The sequence below is a fragment of the Athene noctua genome, chromosome 1, assembly GCF_965140245.1.
Source record: "Athene noctua chromosome 1, bAthNoc1.hap1.1, whole genome shotgun sequence".
Lineage (NCBI taxonomy): Eukaryota > Metazoa > Chordata > Aves > Strigiformes > Strigidae > Athene > Athene noctua.
In genome coordinates this window covers 107425160-107444067 of record NC_134037.1, presented here as the reverse complement: position 1 = coordinate 107444067, position 18908 = coordinate 107425160, and the positions used below count along the sequence as shown (strand labels likewise).

General features: G+C 39.9%; 1 protein-coding gene across 3 annotated transcripts in view; it reads left to right on the top strand.

Moving 5' to 3' along the window:
* Positions 1-1640: 1640 nt before the first annotated feature.
* The window catches only part of RAB3GAP2 (RAB3 GTPase activating non-catalytic protein subunit 2), a 50836-nt gene continuing 33568 nt past the window's right edge, over positions 1641-18908 (top strand). For 2 of the 3 annotated variants that reach the window (XM_074897250.1, XM_074897247.1), the window contains exons 1-4: positions 1641-1793; positions 14107-14174; positions 16533-16656; positions 18148-18229. In XM_074897250.1, coding sequence (XP_074753351.1) covers positions 1685-1793; positions 14107-14174; positions 16533-16656; positions 18148-18229 — 383 coding nt within the window. In that variant the 5' untranslated portion in view covers positions 1641-1684. The remainder of the gene's footprint in view (positions 1794-14106; positions 14175-16532; positions 16657-18147; positions 18230-18908) is intronic. The other variant, XM_074897248.1, reaches the window with a different exon arrangement.

Sequence of the window (18908 nt, the reverse complement as noted above, 5' to 3'; positions counted from 1 at the left end):
TATTTTCAAAGAAGCTCCTTCCCATTGGTATACAGCATGTAATTTTATGCCTGTTCAGAAAAACAGGATTCAAGAACTCTGTACTGAGTAGGCATGGGATTATTCATCTGCTTAAATTCAAGTCTAACCTGTGTATTGCCTGAGGAGCCACAGATTTTAAATGTAAAACCAAAATGTCCCTGATGTTGCTAAGGGTAAAGCAGCTACTGGGTCCCAATTACTGCAACAAAATAGAACAGCTGAAGGCATTAAAAAGTTGTCAGGGTAAGTTAAAGCCAGCTTCTCTGAAAACCTGACAAGAGACTTTCTAGAGCTTATAGCCTGTTACAGTCCATGCCTTCAGGGAAGTCTGCATAGAGTTGTTTGGAATTAAACTTCTCTTAGTAAAAACGTGTTCAGTTTTAGAAGGTCTTTAGAAACCACACAAAAAGCCTAGACCACCAACCAAACTTTCAGAATGACTCAGACTACTTGCTCAGTAATTTATGCTTCCAGCTACTGAAGACACTCATCTATTGTTATCTACCAAATAAAAGACATCTGTATGAAAAAAAGGAACTGTATCTTATGTTAAAAAAATAAAATTCTGGCAAAGTAGGATCCATTAAAAAAAATTTCTAAGTCCTGTGGACATGGTAATACCTATTTCTTCAAGGTCCAGAAGACATCCCCCAGTGTTCTTCTCATGCTTTTTTTATTCCTTGCCCTAGGGGGAGATTTTTGAGGCTGTGGATTAGCTGTCAACACCACACTTATGTCACTCCACTGCAAATCTCACTCATCATAAGCACTGCTGCCACTAAGATGCCTCAGAGTCCAGAGGGTATAGAAATCGGTTGACATTAAATGCAAACAAAACTTTTCTATTTGCAACAGCAATTAAGATTGAAAGAAACCCTGTCCTCACTACCCATTCAAGGTGTTTCCTATTTATCAAAGTAACACAGGCATTTAGGGACGCGTTGGTTCATCCCTCGGCCTGGATGATGGAATTGTATCAGCATTTCTGAGCATCTTCCTTCAGACTCCGGCCGGCTGGGAAGCTGTCTCGGCTTCCCTGCCAAGTACGCAGTCATTGCCATCAATGCAACTCTCACATGCCAATTACTGCCACCGACTGCATAATGAGTTGGCCCCGAAAAACCAACACAGGACTTGGCAGCCGTTCCTCCTCCGGGGTTTGCCAAGACCGGGCGTTCAGAGCCGCTCTCCGGTGCCGGTGCCCAGCAGACCGAGCCCCGAGGGTCGCAGACATGGGGCGGCTTGTACCGCTCTGGGACACGGCCCTCCCCGCGGCCCCATCCAGCTGCAGGCCCAGCAGCCAGGGACAAAACGGACACGGAGGCCGCGACTCCCCTCAGGAGCCGCGGCGAGGAGGCAGCACCCGCCACCGCCGATCTAGGCCACTGTTTTTTGTCCGCAAGCAGCCGCGTCGCAGCCCGGCGGAGGAACTGGCGGAGGAAGCGCCTCCGCCCCATCCCCGCAACTCCTGCGGCCGGAGCCCCGCCGCCCCCCGGTGACCGCCCCGCCGCCGGCAGCCGCGTGACGGCGCCCACGGCACGCGGAAGGGGCGGGCCCGCCGCGCCGCGCATGCGCCCTGCGCCGGGCCGCGCGGCCCCGGCCGTGAGGGAAGTGGGTGAGCGCTTCCGGGTTGGGCGGCAGCGGCGGTGGCACCGGCGGCACCATGTCGTGCGTCCTGGTTCCGTTCGGCCACTTCCAGGACCTGGAGGCGGCCCGAGACTTCCTGTGCCCGCACCGCCGCCAGGGCAGCGCCGCGGCCGGCAAGGAGAGCGGTGAGCCCGCCCCGCGGTGCGGGGGAGCTGGGGGCCCGGCCCGGCCCGGCGGGGCGCGTATGGGAGTGGCGGTGGCGGGGCTGGGCCCCGCGGCTCCCTCGGGGCTCTGTGCGGTGGGAGTTTGGACCCTCCGCGGGCCCGCCCGGCAGCAGGAGCCTGTCGCGATGGGGCCGTGCGCCCCTGCCCGGTGGCCACAGCCGGGGCTGCCTGACGGCGAGGCCGGGGTGCTGGCCGGGCTCTGGGCTCGCTTCCTTCCCGTTTCTCGAGCTCTCCCAATCCGGTCACTGATGTGCTAGAGGCGTGGAGGTGGTAACCGTGGATAGCTGAGCGCTTGGCATCGTTACTGTAGTAAAGGACTGGGGATGTCACATCTTTACCTACAAAGTTCAGATTTTCTCGGTGTTGGGAAGTTTCGGGTGTTCAGCTGTTCAGCTCGGATGCCGGTCCTTATCCTGTAGCACGTCAGTGAAGCTCTTTAGACACAAACCCCGTGTGGCACAAACTTCGAGATTAAAGTTTGTAGTTATCTCGCTAAGAAGTGCAGTTGTCTGACGATATTCTAGTAAAGTTAACAAATGTGCATGCAGGGTCGGCTAATAATGCAAAATGTGCTTAAAGTATGCTAAAGATTTAGTTTGGCAGCTTAACTTAAAAAACAGTAAATCTTACAGAAACTGCAGTCCGAAGTTGGGGACCAGAGTTCTGTTGTGTGAGGCAATGCACAGCGAAAGCTGAGCGGTCTGGCACAGAAGCTGTATTGTCAACAGAGAAGAAGGACCAACAGATCCATGCCCAGGACAGAGAGTAAGGGAAATGAAACACTGGCCTATATGTTGGTAGTGCCGTACTATGTTAACTATATTTGGCTTTCTGATGACAGCACAGAAGGAAAGTGTTTGAAGAGATTAATGAGGATGCTTGTAAAGTCCTCCCAACTGTGAACAGCTATGGGAGAAAGCAGCAAGTTGCTTATTTAAAAAGTTTAAAAGATCTGTGGGGAATTAAAAGAGGGGGAGGTCATAGGATAGTTTGTGTTGGAAGGGACCTTTAAAATCCATCTAGTCCAACCCCTCTGCCATGGGCAGGGACATCTTTCACTGGATCAGGTTGCTCAAAGCTCCATCCAACGTGATGTTGAACACTTGCAACAATGGGACTTCCATAACTTCTCTGAGAAACTTGTTCCAGTGTCTTGCTGCCTTCACTGTAAAAAAATTTCTTCCTTATATCCAATCTAAATCTACCCTCTTTCGGTTTAAAACTGTTGGCCCTTGTCCTGTCACTATGGGTCCTGGCAAAAAGATGACACAATTGTGAAAAAACTTTTAAAAGTAGACTGTATGTTCAGCTAGTTAACTTTACCACTAAAACTTCTCTATGAATATTGTTATATTATTGCACTTTTTTTGTGGTCAAGATTTAATTTAATTTAATTTATTGTTGAACTGCACTTGGAAGAATTTTATACAGCCAGTCTTCATTGTCCAAAACTTTTAGTAGTAAACAGTTATGTGCTGCTACTGGTGATTGTTGTTTGACTCTAATAATGCTCAGAATGTGTACAGATTCCATATGTCTTTGGGGTTTTTTTTGGTGTTATCCATATCTGAAGGAGGGATTTTGAAACCAGTAGGGTCTTGTTAGTGCCTCTTGAATACTGAAGGTAAAAGCAGAAGATTGCAATGTGTTTGTGTTTTTAAAAGTACATGCTGAAAGAAATTAAAATACTTCTCTCATATTTGATGGTACATGTGAGAGAACTTGGTGTAAAATAACTTTTGGAGTGGATTTATCAAATGGCAGCTGTAAAGAGAAGACATTTTAGTATGTTATAAAACCACAAAAATGATGGAAGCAAAGATGATGCATGTTCTGAAATGTGTTGTTCTACCATTTTAATGAGTTGGCTGTATGCTGGACTATTTTTATATTTGCTCATTCAGTCATTGAGGCAGTGTCAGAATCAAGTATTTTTCAAGATACTGCTCATTTAGATTCTTTGAAATGTTTTGGATTTGTGCCTGCAATTTTTTGATACCACAGCTGTTTTCATGGTTCAGGATAAATGAGCATAAATATAAGCAAGTGAGATTTCCCAAAGTGACTTTTACGTAACACTCAATTAGTTGTTTTGAAGCAGAAGTCCTTATTGCATTCATCTTTGACAGGAAGAAACACTGTTACAACTTGAAGGGGTATCTTAAGTTAGAAATAAGCAAATTGTGGAGGTATCCTAAGTTTAGAAAGAACTGGATTTGGCTGTGTGGAACAGGAGATTCTGTTCCCCCAAGCCTGTGTTGCTGCTATTTTGTGGCCTAACCAACTGCATAGCTAAACTGCAGGGTTGTTTTGAAACTCAGATCGAGATGAGATGATATAGATCCTGCAGTTACTATTAGTCTCTTGGCCTTGCACCTGCAGATACTGCTCTGGTTTGAAATACTTAATTCAGTTTTTCATTCTCTCTATCTGTATTTTTTTTTTTCCTACATACTAATCCATTAATTTTTCTTTGTAAGCAACTGACTTGTTTCATGGCAGTCCAGAATTGCTCCCTTTTCTTTGATGGTTGTTGTGTGCCTTGACTTTTCCATTGTTCACATAGAAGAACTCCTTGCTGTAAATAAAGTGTAAGTGAGGGAAGTGTGAGAACATAAAACAAATCTCTGATTATGATGTGCACCCAGGAAAAAAAAAAATTGTCCAAGAAAGTTTTTGTGTGTTGTTTGTTGTTTTTTTTTTTAAAGTGCGTATTGCAGTTTTATGGCACAAATTGCCAAGGCACGTATTTTTCACTAAGCAAGATATAAAGAAATTTTTTTTATCATGAGTGCTTTAGTAAAAACATTTCCATTGGCAGAATGTACTGTTTTAAAACAGTAGTTTTAATAAAGTTGTGCATTTAAAAGCTTGATGTATTTTAATCTGCTTTTATATTTTTACTCTTTAGGGGAAAAAACCTAAAGAGTAGTTTGTTTATACGGGTAAGTTAAACAAAGAAAATATGGTCATTTGCTGTCAAAGACAGCTTTGGTACTAAACAAGCTATGTTTATTCACATATAAACTATTATCTAAATACTAATAAACACATGTCGAAGTTTTAAGTATTTTTTATTTTGAACTGGAGAACCAGCACCTTTTATTTACTGTTTTTTTGTCTTGTGTGGTTCTTTTTTTAAGTTACACTGCATTTCTATGGAAACTCTTTCACTAGTATTTAAACTTTGTAGCTACGTAAAATAGGCTGGCTGTCTTAGGAAAATGTTTGTTACATGTTTTTATTTAAGGTATTTCAATTAACAAACATTACTTTTTTTTTGAGTCATAACTTAATGTTTTAGGTGCTTAGTAGAATTTTTAAAAACTCTTATCAGATTTTGGATAATAAATGTTTTTGAAAAGGTACTTCCAGGATGTGTAGGGTTTAGGGTTTTTGTTAGAAGCTGTAGGTTGTCTCTTTTTTTGTTTCTTAGTTAAAGATCATAAAAGTTTTTTCTGCTGTTTTAGCTTTGCCCATTTTTTCATTCTAACCAAGCTAACCTTTGTGTTGACATAGCACTTAGGGATATGGTGTAGTTGAGAATGGGTCAGTGTTAGGTTAATGGTTGGACTAGATGATCTTAAAGGTCTTTTTCCAACCTAGATGATTCTGTAACCAACATATTTTCTGTGAGTATTGGCTTCATTAAAATCTATGATGATTAATGTAAAAGCATTTTTGTAGATGCATTTCAAATCTGAAAATACAAGAAGTATACATTCCTAAATCACTGTGTGATAGTGTGACTTTAATAGAAGTTTGAAGTTAGATGTCTTTATGAATGAAAAAGCCGTGCCTTCTCAGTTAGTTGCATTTGACATAGCAGCATATTTTGTTTATAATAAACTAATCTAGGTTGTCAATTCAAATTTAACTTGAAAAGACTTATCAAAATGCTACATATATTAAAAACACAGGTGTAGGTAACTGACTTAGAATAAAAATGCAGAATTTTTTTTAAAGGGAAAAAGGGAACTTGTTTTTTTTTTTCTCCTTCCTTTGTGCAGGTAAACATTAAAACATGTTCAACAGTACAAGATGATGATGATGGAAAGCATCCTATCAATTACAACTTCACTTAATCTTTTTCTGTAACCTAACAGTTTAGCTAGGTTGTGGAAAAGATATACTTCTCTGATAAACTGAGTAGGAAAAGAAAAGGTGCCCTCCTCCTTTGAACCTTGTGTAAAGTCAGTTCTGCAGATGCCCGTTTCCTGCGAGGTCAGGAAACGCTGGAAGGAATTGTGTCATTCTTACGTGCGTTAGGCAATCATACGTTAGGATTGCTAGTAATGCAATGCTGAAATAACTTAAGAAATGCTCATAGACTGTTTGAGGTGACCATTGATCTGTTGTGAAATAAAAAATAGCTACTTTTTTATTATACATATTAGAATAAAAGGTGTGTTGGGGTGGATCTTGCCTCATGTGGCTTAAATAAAACAGTATTATGAAGTAAGGTGGTTAAAGATGCTTTATATGAAGTTCCTATACCTTTATTCTCTAGAAGAAAAAGGGGATTGGATATCTTTTCATATTTTAATGAACATGACTAATAAAGCATGCAAATTTAAGATTTTGGGGAAAAGTTAATGTTAATATTGCGGCACAGATCCTCTGTGGAGCCTGAGCCTAGTGGTATCTAAGTGGCTTTGAAAACTGCTGTTTCAAATGTGCAAATACTTGGAATAGAAAGTATTTGTATTACATTTAATTTAACAGCTTGCTGTGTTAAAGATGTTTTGGGAGACATGTTGGCTAGATCAGAAAACAGCTGTAACTTAACTCCATTATACAGCTGTTCAGTAAGGGCTACATATGAATGAAAAGATCAATGTTATTTGCAAAATGTGATAAAGCTTCACAGGCATAACAGAATTGTAGCATTAAGAAATTAATGGATATTTTAATGAGGAGAAATTTGAGCAATAAAGACACATAACATTTTCTATCATCTTTATAATTTGAGGAATTTAACTACGATTTATTTCAAGTTATCTGTCTCTGTTCTTCCGGTAGACTCTGGGCTTGCACTCTGTGTTTTAAAATACATGATAGGTTTGATGATAGCAATGCAGTGACAGGTAGGAGTGCTGCTAGCTAAACTTTGGAGGTGTTAAGACAAAATAAAAAAATCAGTACTTTCCTGGTGTGCAGATATTTTTTAGTTCTCCAGTGTGTTTATCTCCTACTACCTAAATGAAATTACTAAGAAAAAAACCCCAACAATAAACTCAGCCTTGTCCTTGGGAGTTCCCAAGCAATGATACTTGGATCTGTGATAGTGAGCTGGTCACTTCAGAGTGGTGTGTGGCACAGCACACAGCTTTGAGATGCTGCTGCTTATTTGGAGGGAAGAAAAAAAATCAAACATCTGATTTGAGGGGTTGCTCAGAGCTATGAGGTGTCACTTTACTGCCTCTTTTTACAGTAGGAATGATGGCTTAAGCCTGGCAGAGAAACTCTTCTCCAAAATCCAGCCCTGTTGCACTGGCAGCATCCTGAAAAGTGCTCTTCAGCCCACTTCCTCTAAACAACATCTTTGGAGTTGTGCACACTTTATCTGGTTTGGTTAATTTAATTCAGAAATACAGAAGGCCAGGCTTTTTATTTCAGAGTTGCAAACAAGGTTACAAAGGAAAAAATACATTATAAAATCAAATTCTAGATTGCATTTAGCAATAGGTTATAATGAGTTGTTAAGAACAGTAAGTTGTTCTTAACTGTTTCTGTATCCCTCTTATTGAATTTGATATATACCTATTGAACAGTCTTCTCCAGGCTCTTCTGTATTGCCTCTTTAATCAGATATTCCCTCTCCATATTGCATTACAGAATCACACAATCATTAGGTTGGAAAAGACCTTGAAGATCATCTGGTCCAACCATTGACCTAACACTGACAGTTCCCAACTGCACCATATCCCTCAGTGCTATGTCAACCCGACCCTTAAGCACCTCCAGGGATGGGGACTCCACCACCTCCCTGGGCAGCCCATTCCATCACCCAACAACCCGTTCTGTAAAGAAATGATTCCTGATATCTAGTCTAACCCTTCCCTGGTGCAACTTGAGGCCGTTCCCTCTTGTCCTATCGCTTATTACTTGGCTAAAGAGACTCATCCCCAGCTCTCTGCAACCTCCTTTCAGGGAGCTGTAGAGGGCGATGAGGTCTCCCCTCAGCCTCCTCTTCTCCAGACTAAACACCCCCAGTTCCCTCAGCCGCTCCCCGTACGACCTGTGCTCCAGACCCTGCACCAGCTTCGTTGCCCTTCTCTGGACACGCTCGAGTCATTCAATGTCCTTTTTGTAGGGAGGGGCCCAAAACTGAACACAGGAATCGAGGTGCGGCCTCACCAGTGCCGAGTACAGGGGTCAGATCCCTTCCCTGTCCCTGCTGGCCACGCTATTGCTGACACAAGCCAGGATGCCACTGGCCTTCTTGGCCACCTGGGCACACTGCTGGCTCCAGTTCAGCCAGCTGTCAATCAACACCCCCAGGCCCCTCTCTGACTGGCAGCTCTCCAGCCACTCCTCCCCAAGCCTGTAGCGCTGCTGGGGGTTGTTGTGGCCCAAGGGCAGCCCCCGGCATTTGGCCTTAGTGAAACTCCTCCAGTTGGCCTCAGCCCATGGCTCCAGCCTGTCCAGGTCTCTCTGCAGAGCCTCTTTATACATTTAAGATTCCTTTCTTTCACAAAAAATGTCATAAAAATATGCGCTCTACCTGAATTGCATTACATCTGTAGTTAATACATTCTAAGATATGGGGAAGACTAAATGAGGTGCTCTCAACACATGGCCGAATGGTGTCAGAGTACTTTGTCCAACTTATCTTTGCACCTGAGTTTTTTGTTGCTTTAGCACCTCCTTTACTGGATAGACTTCCTTCTTTCTTGTTATAATTTCAGACGTCACTTGCACCCGAAATAAAGCTGAAACACTATGTGTTTTATGTAATCTGTTTCATTTGTTTCCTGTGCTATACAGCATCACAAACTTGGGGTGGGTTTTTTTTGGTTTGGTTTTGTTTTTTTTTTTCTTTTCACTGGTATGTCAAACTTTGTTTTTGGAGTTACATTACAACTGTAGACCATGGAAATTTGCAGCATTACTTTAAAGAATCTGTGTAGTACCTGGATTATTTTTAAATTAGCCATCTTTTATTCTGTTGAAAGCAATTGTGACCATCTAAAGGAAGAGAAATTGCTCAAGTGTATCTTTTTGTTTTCCCACTTATGGATGTCTGAAGTGATAAGCAAATGTAATACTAGTCTCAAAAGGTGTGTCCTAGTAATGCTGGCAAAACAACCTAATATATTTGTTAGTCCCCATGTCAGAGGAGCTTTGGGAATAAATGGCCTACGATTACTGAATAGTAAGAAGATTCTAAACTATTTCTAAAATTCATTGGCACAAAGAGAAGAGAAACTGCTTCTATTTTTTCACTAATTATGCAATCCAGTGGCATCAAAATTGCAGTAAACATACATAGAAAAAAATCTGAAACTTTTGCACTTAAGTAATAGTGCAAGAAATGATTGCTTACTGATTTTATAAATTCTTTTAAAGCATGGATGGGAAGCAAGCTGAAAGATCATAAAACCAACAAACTACACACTTGCAACGAAGTATCGTGGTTTAACCCTGGTAGGCAGCTAACACCACCCAGCCGATCACTCACTTCCACCTACAGTGGGATGGGGAAGAGAATTGGAAAGGTGAAAGTGGCAAAACTTGTGGGTTGAGATAAAGACAGTTTTAATAGGTAAAGCAACAGCTTTGCACACAAGTAAAGCAAACCAAGGAATTCATTCACCATTTTGCATCAGCAGGCAGGTGATCAGCCATCTCCAGAAAAGCAGGGCTCCATCACATCTAACAGCTGTTTGCGTAGACAAATGCCATAACTCTGAACATCACCTTCCTCCCTCGCCTCTTCCTCTCCCCCAGGTTTTATAGTGGGGCGGCACATCATATGGATGGGATAGCTTTTTGGTCAGGTGGGGGCAGCTGTCCCAGCTGCATCCCCTCCCAGGTTCTTGCACGCTCCCAGGCCACTTGCTGCAGGGCAGTGTGAGAAAGGGAAAAGGCCTTGATGCTGTGTAAGCACCCCTCAGCAGTAGCTAAAACATTGGTGTGTTTGTGTCATCACCCATCTAGAATGTTAGCACCATACCAGCTGCTATGAAGAAAATTAACTCTATCCCAGCCAAAACCAGTACATTAAAATACAAAACAAATTGGTTTTATTTATCATTTTTATGTGTATGAAGAGTGTGCATACTAGCTTTTTGGCTAATGCAGCTTGGTATTTTACGGCAAATAATCTAAAACCTGTTGAGGACAGATTATTGGCTTGTGCCTGAGTTGGAACTTTTCTATCTATTAAAAAAAAGTCTATGAACTTGAACTTGCATGTTTTAAAGCTACATATCAGTGTAGGTGGGGGTAGTTTGACCTCTGTGGCTTTGGTGGTCCAGTTTTCAGTACATGTTCTCCCACTTAGGCAAACAGACTTTTCTGGGCAAGCCCACGCCATGTGTGTCCTCTGGTAACCTGAGGCGTAGAGCTGGAATGTAGATGTGAGGGCAGGAGGGAAAGGCTTCTGCTGCTTGTCCCAGGTCATCGTGCTTCTCTGGAAGGGAGGAGACCGGCAGTTTTCTGTGCTCAGAGTTATTATATTCTGCAGTTTGAGGAGGAAGTCTTAGACTGAGTAAAAACCCCCTTTATATTTGACCTGTTAAATGCCAATTAAACCTCATTGGTCTAGTTCTGTTGCTAAGGTTTCTCTCTCTGCCAGTCTTGTCTTTTGAACAAAACGTGCATATCAGTAGAAATTGTCTTGAATTCTTTTGTACATTAACACTAGTGCTGCACGTATGCAGCATTTAAAGCAGCTCTAAAGTTTCAAATGTGCTGATGATGGTATTTTAATGCTATATGCCTCAAAGAATGAAGTGGTTATTGCAGAGCCAACAGATGAACTTTTATTTTTTCAATCTCCACAGTAAAGCAAAATCTGGAATATTGTTGCTGCTTTATCAAAGTAGGAAGAACTGTTTACCAGATATCTACTACTAGTCAGAGATAGAGATGAATGGAAATGTAGATTTGCACAGGAAAGCTTGATTTTTTTCCCAACAGTGGACTGGAAAAAATGAACATTTTTGCAAGTCAAGAACTGTTTAGGTCTTGTTTAGGTCCTGGTTACTAGATAATGTCTTACATTCCATAGTTGCTAATTCTGATCTGCAATGTTACTAAAAGAAATGGTTGGGTATTTATTAAAATCTTCATTGTAAACAGAACCGAAATCCTGTGTCATCTCTAACTTGACCAGCCTTATCAGGTGCTGGTGCATGGGAAAGTCTCTGCAAGCTGACAGCTTCTGTGATGTATTTTGTGATTCAGTGACAGAGGTGTATAATAGTGTGGCTTGAGTTAAAGTAGGACAGGTGTGTCCCTCTGTGGCTCCTCTGTCCATTGTTTCAGAGATTAGTTGTCTGTTGTTTAATACCTTGCTTTGCTAGCCATTGCATAGGTGAAGTGTCTGAATAATATGGATAAGGAATCAATTTTATTTTTAATCTAATTTATTTTAAAAAAATGTATGGAAGGAAGGGAAGAATGCATGCAGGGGCTTGAGAAATACTTATGATTAGCCTGTGCAGGGGCAGCCTGTACAATGTGGAGGATAGATATGAAGGAGCAAGCTTGTGACCCCTTGTAAGCTGGAGGAGGTGCTGGCTTTGCAGAGCAGGTCACAGTTTTGAAAGATCTCTGCAGCTTCATCAGTGGGATGGTGCCTCACCATTACCTCATTTTTCCATCATTTTTTGTTTGACCTAGCTTCATCTGAGGAAGGTGATAGCATGTGAAAATGTAGCTATTTGCAAAGAGGCAGCAAGAATCCTCACAGTTGAAGTTTTATGTTGTGTATTCAGCCTCAGAACTGAAGTAGCTGAGGTTTCTTGGGAAAGTTGATCTTCTCTTGCTGTAGGGAAGGCATTGATCCCAACTGTTTCTTGGATATGGTTGTTTCTGGGCTGTGGCACACTGACAGATTTCTTTCCTTCATGAATTTTATAACAAGGAGATTGTGTTGCCTTTTGAGATAATAAAATGCAAAAAGAAGTGGAGTTTCATTAGCTATCTTAAACTAAACATTGAAGGTAGTTACTGTTTTCTTCTCATGGTTTATATTCAACAGTATTTGCCATAATTCTCCTTTCTGTATTTGTACACCGGAAAATTCTCAACCTCATATAGAAGATGAGACTGTGATCCTTGGAAGCCTGTTGCTTATATAGTTATGCCTGAAAGAAGTGTGCAGTCAGATCTGTATTGATGATGACGCAGTAAAACTGGCTGACTTGCCCATTTTTGTAGATTATACAGACCCCTCAGTTTTAGCAAAAGTTATTAATGGAGTGGACATTTTGTCTTCTACAGTATTGTGAAATACTTTCTCAACAGCATTGGTGGAAAGTTTCTTTCTTAAGCTCAAATATTTTTTAAAAGTTTTTTTGTCTTTATTAGCCATACAAAAGTTTAAAAATCTGCCTAAACAGACAGAATACAGATTTCTGTGTTGTACTGGATTCTGCCTTTGTTTGGTAGTAAAGGAACCAGAGTTTTTAGACCAAATAAAACTGGAGTGTTCTTGATGCAAACCTTCTTGTCTTGTCCATGTTGTTTGACCATCCAAAATGACAAAATCTTAAAACTAAATTTAAATGAATTTGAGACATTGCATTTAAACAAATTCTTACAGTCAAAGTACCCATGATAATCTGTTAATGAAAAACTTGAAAGAAATCCTTGGAAAAGTCTTACTGATGTTGTTGCTTCAGATTTCATGCTAGTGCTTGTAGATGGAACTCAGTGCTTGGCTTTTCTGCTGAACTACAGTGATGCTTCTTGATTTATTGAGGGTCCCAGTGATAGTGGTGTTTGAGAATTGTATATCTTCTACTCAATGCCTGTGCATAATTACCCTTTGCATAGGCTTTTAAATTGACATCACGTTCTGTATTTTTAGATGAAAGAATTTTAGATGTGTTTTATGTTAGACTAATACAGTCAATCTTCATAACTGAGAAGTAGGCCTGTCTCTATGAATCTCTGTTTTCTCGGGTGTTTGAGGTATTTTGTAAGCTTGTGGTTTCTCTGAGGTTTCTGAAAGACATAATTGAAACTGATCAGTGTCTCGTTAGTTTTCCTCTGTGTTGTCTTGCAAAGATGTGAATAGCCAAGGACCTTGTGCTCATTATCCCCTCAGAGGCCACAGCTTCAGCTTTTGCTTTGGCTGCTTTGGGAGTGACAGTGGGATCTGCATTATCCTAGGCTCAGATGTTTTGCTGTCACAGAGGAATTTCCATGTACTGTCATTCCCTGTTAAAATGAACTTGCAGTGCTGCTGGTTGATCCTGCAATTGACTTAAATCAAACCAAAATCCACCATTATGGAAAGGAAGATATTTTACTTAAGTATAAAAATATTGTTTCTCATAAAATTGTGCATATGTGGTTCTTGTAGTGTGTTACAGTTGGTCTTATGCCAGTTACTAAAACATCTGGGGGCATATCCATAGAGTCCTGAAGGGTTGGAGAGAGCCTGCTGTGCCCTTACTTTCTCTCTGTAGCTGCCTAATATGTACAAGATGGGGCTTTTGTTGTCTTTGGAGTAGTAATAATTAGACAAATCAAGCTAAAGCTTAAATTTTGCAGTGAAGGTCTTAAGTCTCTGTACCTTCTGGAGAAAGTTTTTGTGAAGTGGACACATAGGGTTTCCCCCGCTTATGCCCTTACTCTTTGCTTTGACTTGCTGTATAAAACTAGCAATACGCATTAGCTCTCTTGAAATGTGAAAAGACAAATTTGATTGAATAATTTGTTCTAGTAAAGTGCAGAGAGGTCCTGTTGAAGGATCAGTGACATGTTGTACCAAGCACTGTACTTAACCAGAGTTCTAGCTGCAACCTGTCAGAATTAATTTGACACAGGTGTTGTTACCCCTGTTTCCAACTTGTACTTGGGTTACATCTTCTGTTACTACTTTTCCATAGTGTCAAAAATGAAAGTAAATACAGAGAGGTAAGACAGCCATTTCTACCACTGCATGGTTCTTTCTGTAGAACTCGTTTAGTATCTGCCATAAATGAAGTTATAATGCATTGGTGAGGAAAGGAAAACAACCACCAGCAGTCCTTTTTGATTGTGCTTTTCACTGCCTGTGCTGTATTCCTGTAACATCTTTTTTCATTTAAAGCAGGCAAATCAACAAGCTGGGAGGATGGTGACTGGGGAGCCTGGGATGAAGCAGAATCACAAGAACTTGTAAGTTCATATGTATGAGTTTTCATTGCTAACTTGCCTGTTCTAAAAAAACTTCTCCGCTGGTTTGTGTAGTATGGTGTTTTTTCTCATATGGTTATCACCTGGGCAAGAAGGATCTTGACCAATGTTTTAAATGTGGCTGCTTGCTTGTTCCTTGCTCCTGTAATTGTAAATACAGCTTGGATGTTACCTACTGTGAAAATTACTCATATGCTTGTATTCTGTAGGTTTTTTCTCACTAGGGTATACAGACATCTTTCTGTGCTGCTGCAGCTGGGGACATCTTTTTTGTGCTGTAGCTAACCAGAGACAGTAGGGCGTGGCAGTGGAGTTATAATAAATAATCTACCATGAATTAATAGAAATCAAAACCTCCTAAATCATGAAGCGCTGACAAAAACATCTTTCTAATGATCATGTAGTGCTCCTTTTATGTTGTGATGTGCCGGATGGTATTACAGGAGGCATCAAATTACATATATAGGATAGGGCAGCACAGTTGCTCTTTAAGGGGGGAAAAACATTGCTATGCCCAACTAGTTCAACTAAGAATAATGTGGCTAGTCTATTGCTGGTAAGGCTGAGACTTCTAGCTACCAGCTGATTTGCATAAGATGCTAGGGAAGCTGTCTCTGTAGAAATCCTCTGCACCTGAATGAATCATCTGAACAGAATCGCTTGATTAATTCCCTGTCAGAGAGAGCTAATGGGGTAGACTGAGGAATCCAGACTTCACCTTACTAATAAAACTCTCTTATCTGCAGTCTTTATCTCAGCATGCAGGAAATACGCCCAAGGAGTTGGGCAGTATCCTTGTAACTACTTACTTCAGCGGGGAAATGTATTTTTTTCAGCTGAGGTGACAAACAAGTTGAAATGAGCATGGTGTGTCTCAGGGATGAATCACTGATGCTGACGTCAGGGAATGACAAGAGTATAAAATTTTTTTAAATACACTGGGTATTCAGCTCCACTGTAATTGCCATGAAATGAGTGTGTTTCTCCGGCCACATCTTGTTACACGTGCTGTAATGTTTATAACTTAATGAGGAGAACAAATGCTTTGTTCTCTACTTATGTTGTAATTTGATAGAACCAGCAGGTGTTGCTAAATTGAAATTGCCTTATTTTTCACTCTTTTTCTAAAAATGTCAAGGTAGTTCACAAACTTCTTGCTAAAGACCTCCTTCTCCTCTGATTATATGTTTTCTTCCAAAGCTGCTAGTGGTTCCAAGTTAAACTCTTCAGAAAGGAAAAACTGTCATCCACAGCAAACAGGTTGCTCTGTGTAGGAGCATATAAATACATGTCTGTATGTCTGAACACACACCAAAATGAGTGCATCAGTCTATCACAGAGTGGAGAATTATTAGTATAATATAACAATGAATTCCCTTGTTTAAAGTTTTAACTGTTGATTTGCATTATACTTGGTGTAAAATGCATCTTTTCTTGGAATTACTTGTCACCTGGACAAGTATCTACTTCATGGAACACAGCAACTTTTGAGAAGGCATTGAAAATTAAAAAAAAAAAAAAAAGGGAAAAGTATTACAATTTTAAAAAGGTTTTCTTCCACATGGTGTCTTTCAGTGGAACTGATTAGCTGTTTTGTAGGGATGATGTGGAAATCTGGTCTTAAATGCCGATTTTAATCATCCTGTCTTTTACATTTTAAAGTAGTTTCTTCTGACAAGTTCAGTACTTTTCCTGTTTTAACCCTTTAGCTTATTTTTGTCACTGATATGACCATATTTTATGTCTTTAGATTTCAAATGCATACAGATAATTTTATTTAATTAAATAATGGGTATTTAAGTCTTTATCTGTCATTAAACCCATGAAACTTGACACTACTTAGTTTGAATTTGCTTCTTTGTAAAGATCCTTATTGTGGAAAGGCACGTGATACTTGTTGCATGTTACCATGAGGCTTTAGTGTGAATGCCAGCTTAGTTACTTTCCTTGTATATACATATATTTACTTAATAGCGATCAGTGTATGAGCTTGGGTAAATTGTTCGAGTATAGATTATAATGAGAATAACTAAAGAGATTCTTATCAGTCTCTAATCAATAATAATAAAACTTTAAATCTCATTCTTCAAGTGTCTCTTTGAAAGGAGATGCTTTTGAGTTAATAATGAGTACTATTTTGTTTTCTGTTTTGTAAACATATGGAATTAATGCAAGGTTGATGCATTTCTCATGGCTTTTCCTGCAAGTTGGAGCTCTAGTGACTTGATAAGTAGTAGTCCAGTGCTGCTATTGAGGGCAAGCCAAATTGTTGTCATGAATCGTGCAAGTTCTGCTATGTTTAAAAATTGTTGCGTACATTGACTAAAGCTTTACCTGTAGGAAGAAGAGGAATCTAATTCCAAGACCCAGAGAAATTACTGGCTTCAGGACTGTGTGTTGTCCTTGTCCCCAACGAATGACCTGATGGTAATAGCTAATGAACAGAAAGCAGTCTTTCTAGTCCGTAAGTATACATTCTACTAAGTATATATGCTGGAACACTTAATGGTAATCAGGACAAGATTTGTTTCCCCCAGCCCGCATCTGCTTACCCCCAAGTCATACCTTCAAGAATTTTGAAGTGTTATCTAGTGCACATCATGCATTTTCTAGGTTCTGCTTGGCAAGTAAGTTCTTATGTCTTTACTTCTCAGCTATATTTTGATCCAAGAAAACTATTTTGTCACGTATAATTAATATATAGCTACCCAATTGTTTGAGATGCTCAGAGATAGTGACATTAATTGTGCTCAATAACAAAACTAAAACTTCTTTTAAGCTGTTAAGAAATACTTTATTTTCCCTTGAAAAAATGAACTGAGCTGGTGTCTCTTGGAGAAGGGAGTATTGAGGTGGATTGGTTTTGAGATTACCACCTTTGATAAAAAATTCTTCTCCATCTTGAAGACTGGGTGGCTTTATATTTTACTTTAAAGTAGGGCTCTCAGAGCTTTTAAAGGTATCCTTAGTAATGTATGGATGCTGATCAGCCAGCTACTGTTTATATATGTGCTGTTACCTGGGGTGCTGGTGCTATTAACAGCTGCAGTTGGTGACACATGAGGATGATTAAGGGAAACCTCCTGGTATGGGGAATATTATACCATTTTAAAGTAAAACCAGGCTGTTGAAGCTCAGAGTTGCATAACTGGTCAGACTGCATTGAGTTGTCATGCTTCATTTGTCATTCCCTGCAAAGCTGTGCAAACCCGATGTAGATTAGTTGCTAGTTTTTCACCAAAAAATAAAAGCTAGCAGTACTCCTCAGAAAGTTCTTACTAGATCAAGAATAAGAAGGTAATTTAGGTCACTTGATGGAGAACTGCTTCTACTGAACTGCACAGTGGCAACTGTACCACACAGTGGCAGGAGTGTTCCAGTGTCCCAGATTTTAGGTGTCAGACAAATGGCACACGACACTAACTTTTTTTGTAGTTGTCCATTGGTACCATGATTCAACAATAAGATTTCAAGTGTAATACCACCCTGTAAAAAACAAAATGCAGTGTTTGACATGATTATGTGATTAAAAATAGTCAGATTTAATGTAGAATTTCCATGTCCTTTTTGGCAGTTAAAATTAAAATTTTCTCTTTATTTAAGGTAATCTTCAGTAATTTTCCCAGAAGTTTGCCCTTGCTTAGTGCTTTTCTCCTAAGGAACCCTTCTAAAATTTGATGTAGATGTTACTGTGTAAATATTTTTAAACGAATCTAGGCATTTCAGAATTTTAGTAGTGTGTTGTTCCATATCAATTTCCAAGAAAACATGAGAGTTCTTTAGAAGAGTCACTAAAAAGTCTTGTTATTTTTATGGTTCTCAAGGTTTGTAGCTGATACTTAATCTAAGCATGGTAGGATATATTGTACGGAAGAGAAGGTTTAGGAGTAGAACTACATTTGAGAGACGCAGAACATTACAGTTTTATAGATGTTGTCTTTGTTCTTAATGGCAGCTAAATGGAAGCACAGTGACAAGGGAAAAGAGGAAATGCAATATGCTGTTGGCTGGAGTGGCTCTCTGAATGTTGAAGAAGGGTAGGTGTTGAAATGCAGCTGTGATTAAAATGTCATTTTCATGTTTAATACTTAGTAGCATATGCTTTTTACTTATATTGTGGTTTTGTTTTTTTTTTTTTTCTTTCATCCGAGTACATTTATGGTCTTACGCATTTTAATGTTGAAAACAGAAATGGAGTAACCTGGGTGATCAGAAACACTGTCTGCAAAGGTTGCTTGTCATGCGTCGTGTGACATCTCATGACAAGTTCATACAAAATCTGTGCATTTGCATGTAATTTGGACATTTTAAGAGATCTGGATTATAATGCTCTTTATTAACTCCTGTTCTAGAAGGGGGAAAAAAAAATAAGTACCCTTTTTGAAAAACCTACTTTTATAGTAGAGATGGAATTTTGCTAGGGGATGTTGCAACCGGAAACGTATGAAGTTGTTTTAGAAATACTTCTTTTGATTTTTGAAAAACCTCAAGCAAATATAAAGTCATCTCTCTGATCAAGAAATGGTTTTGGGCTCTAAGTCACTTAGGGACCTGGAAGATTTGCTTTGGTCATACATTTGGTATTTATACAATACTTCTGCTCGATCTGTCTTCAAATAACCAGACAGACGCTTTCTTGAATCTCCCATATGGAAGAGGATTTTGCATTTCGTTATTAAGCTTGCAGCCTTGAGTTGCTGTGTGCCTCTGAACATG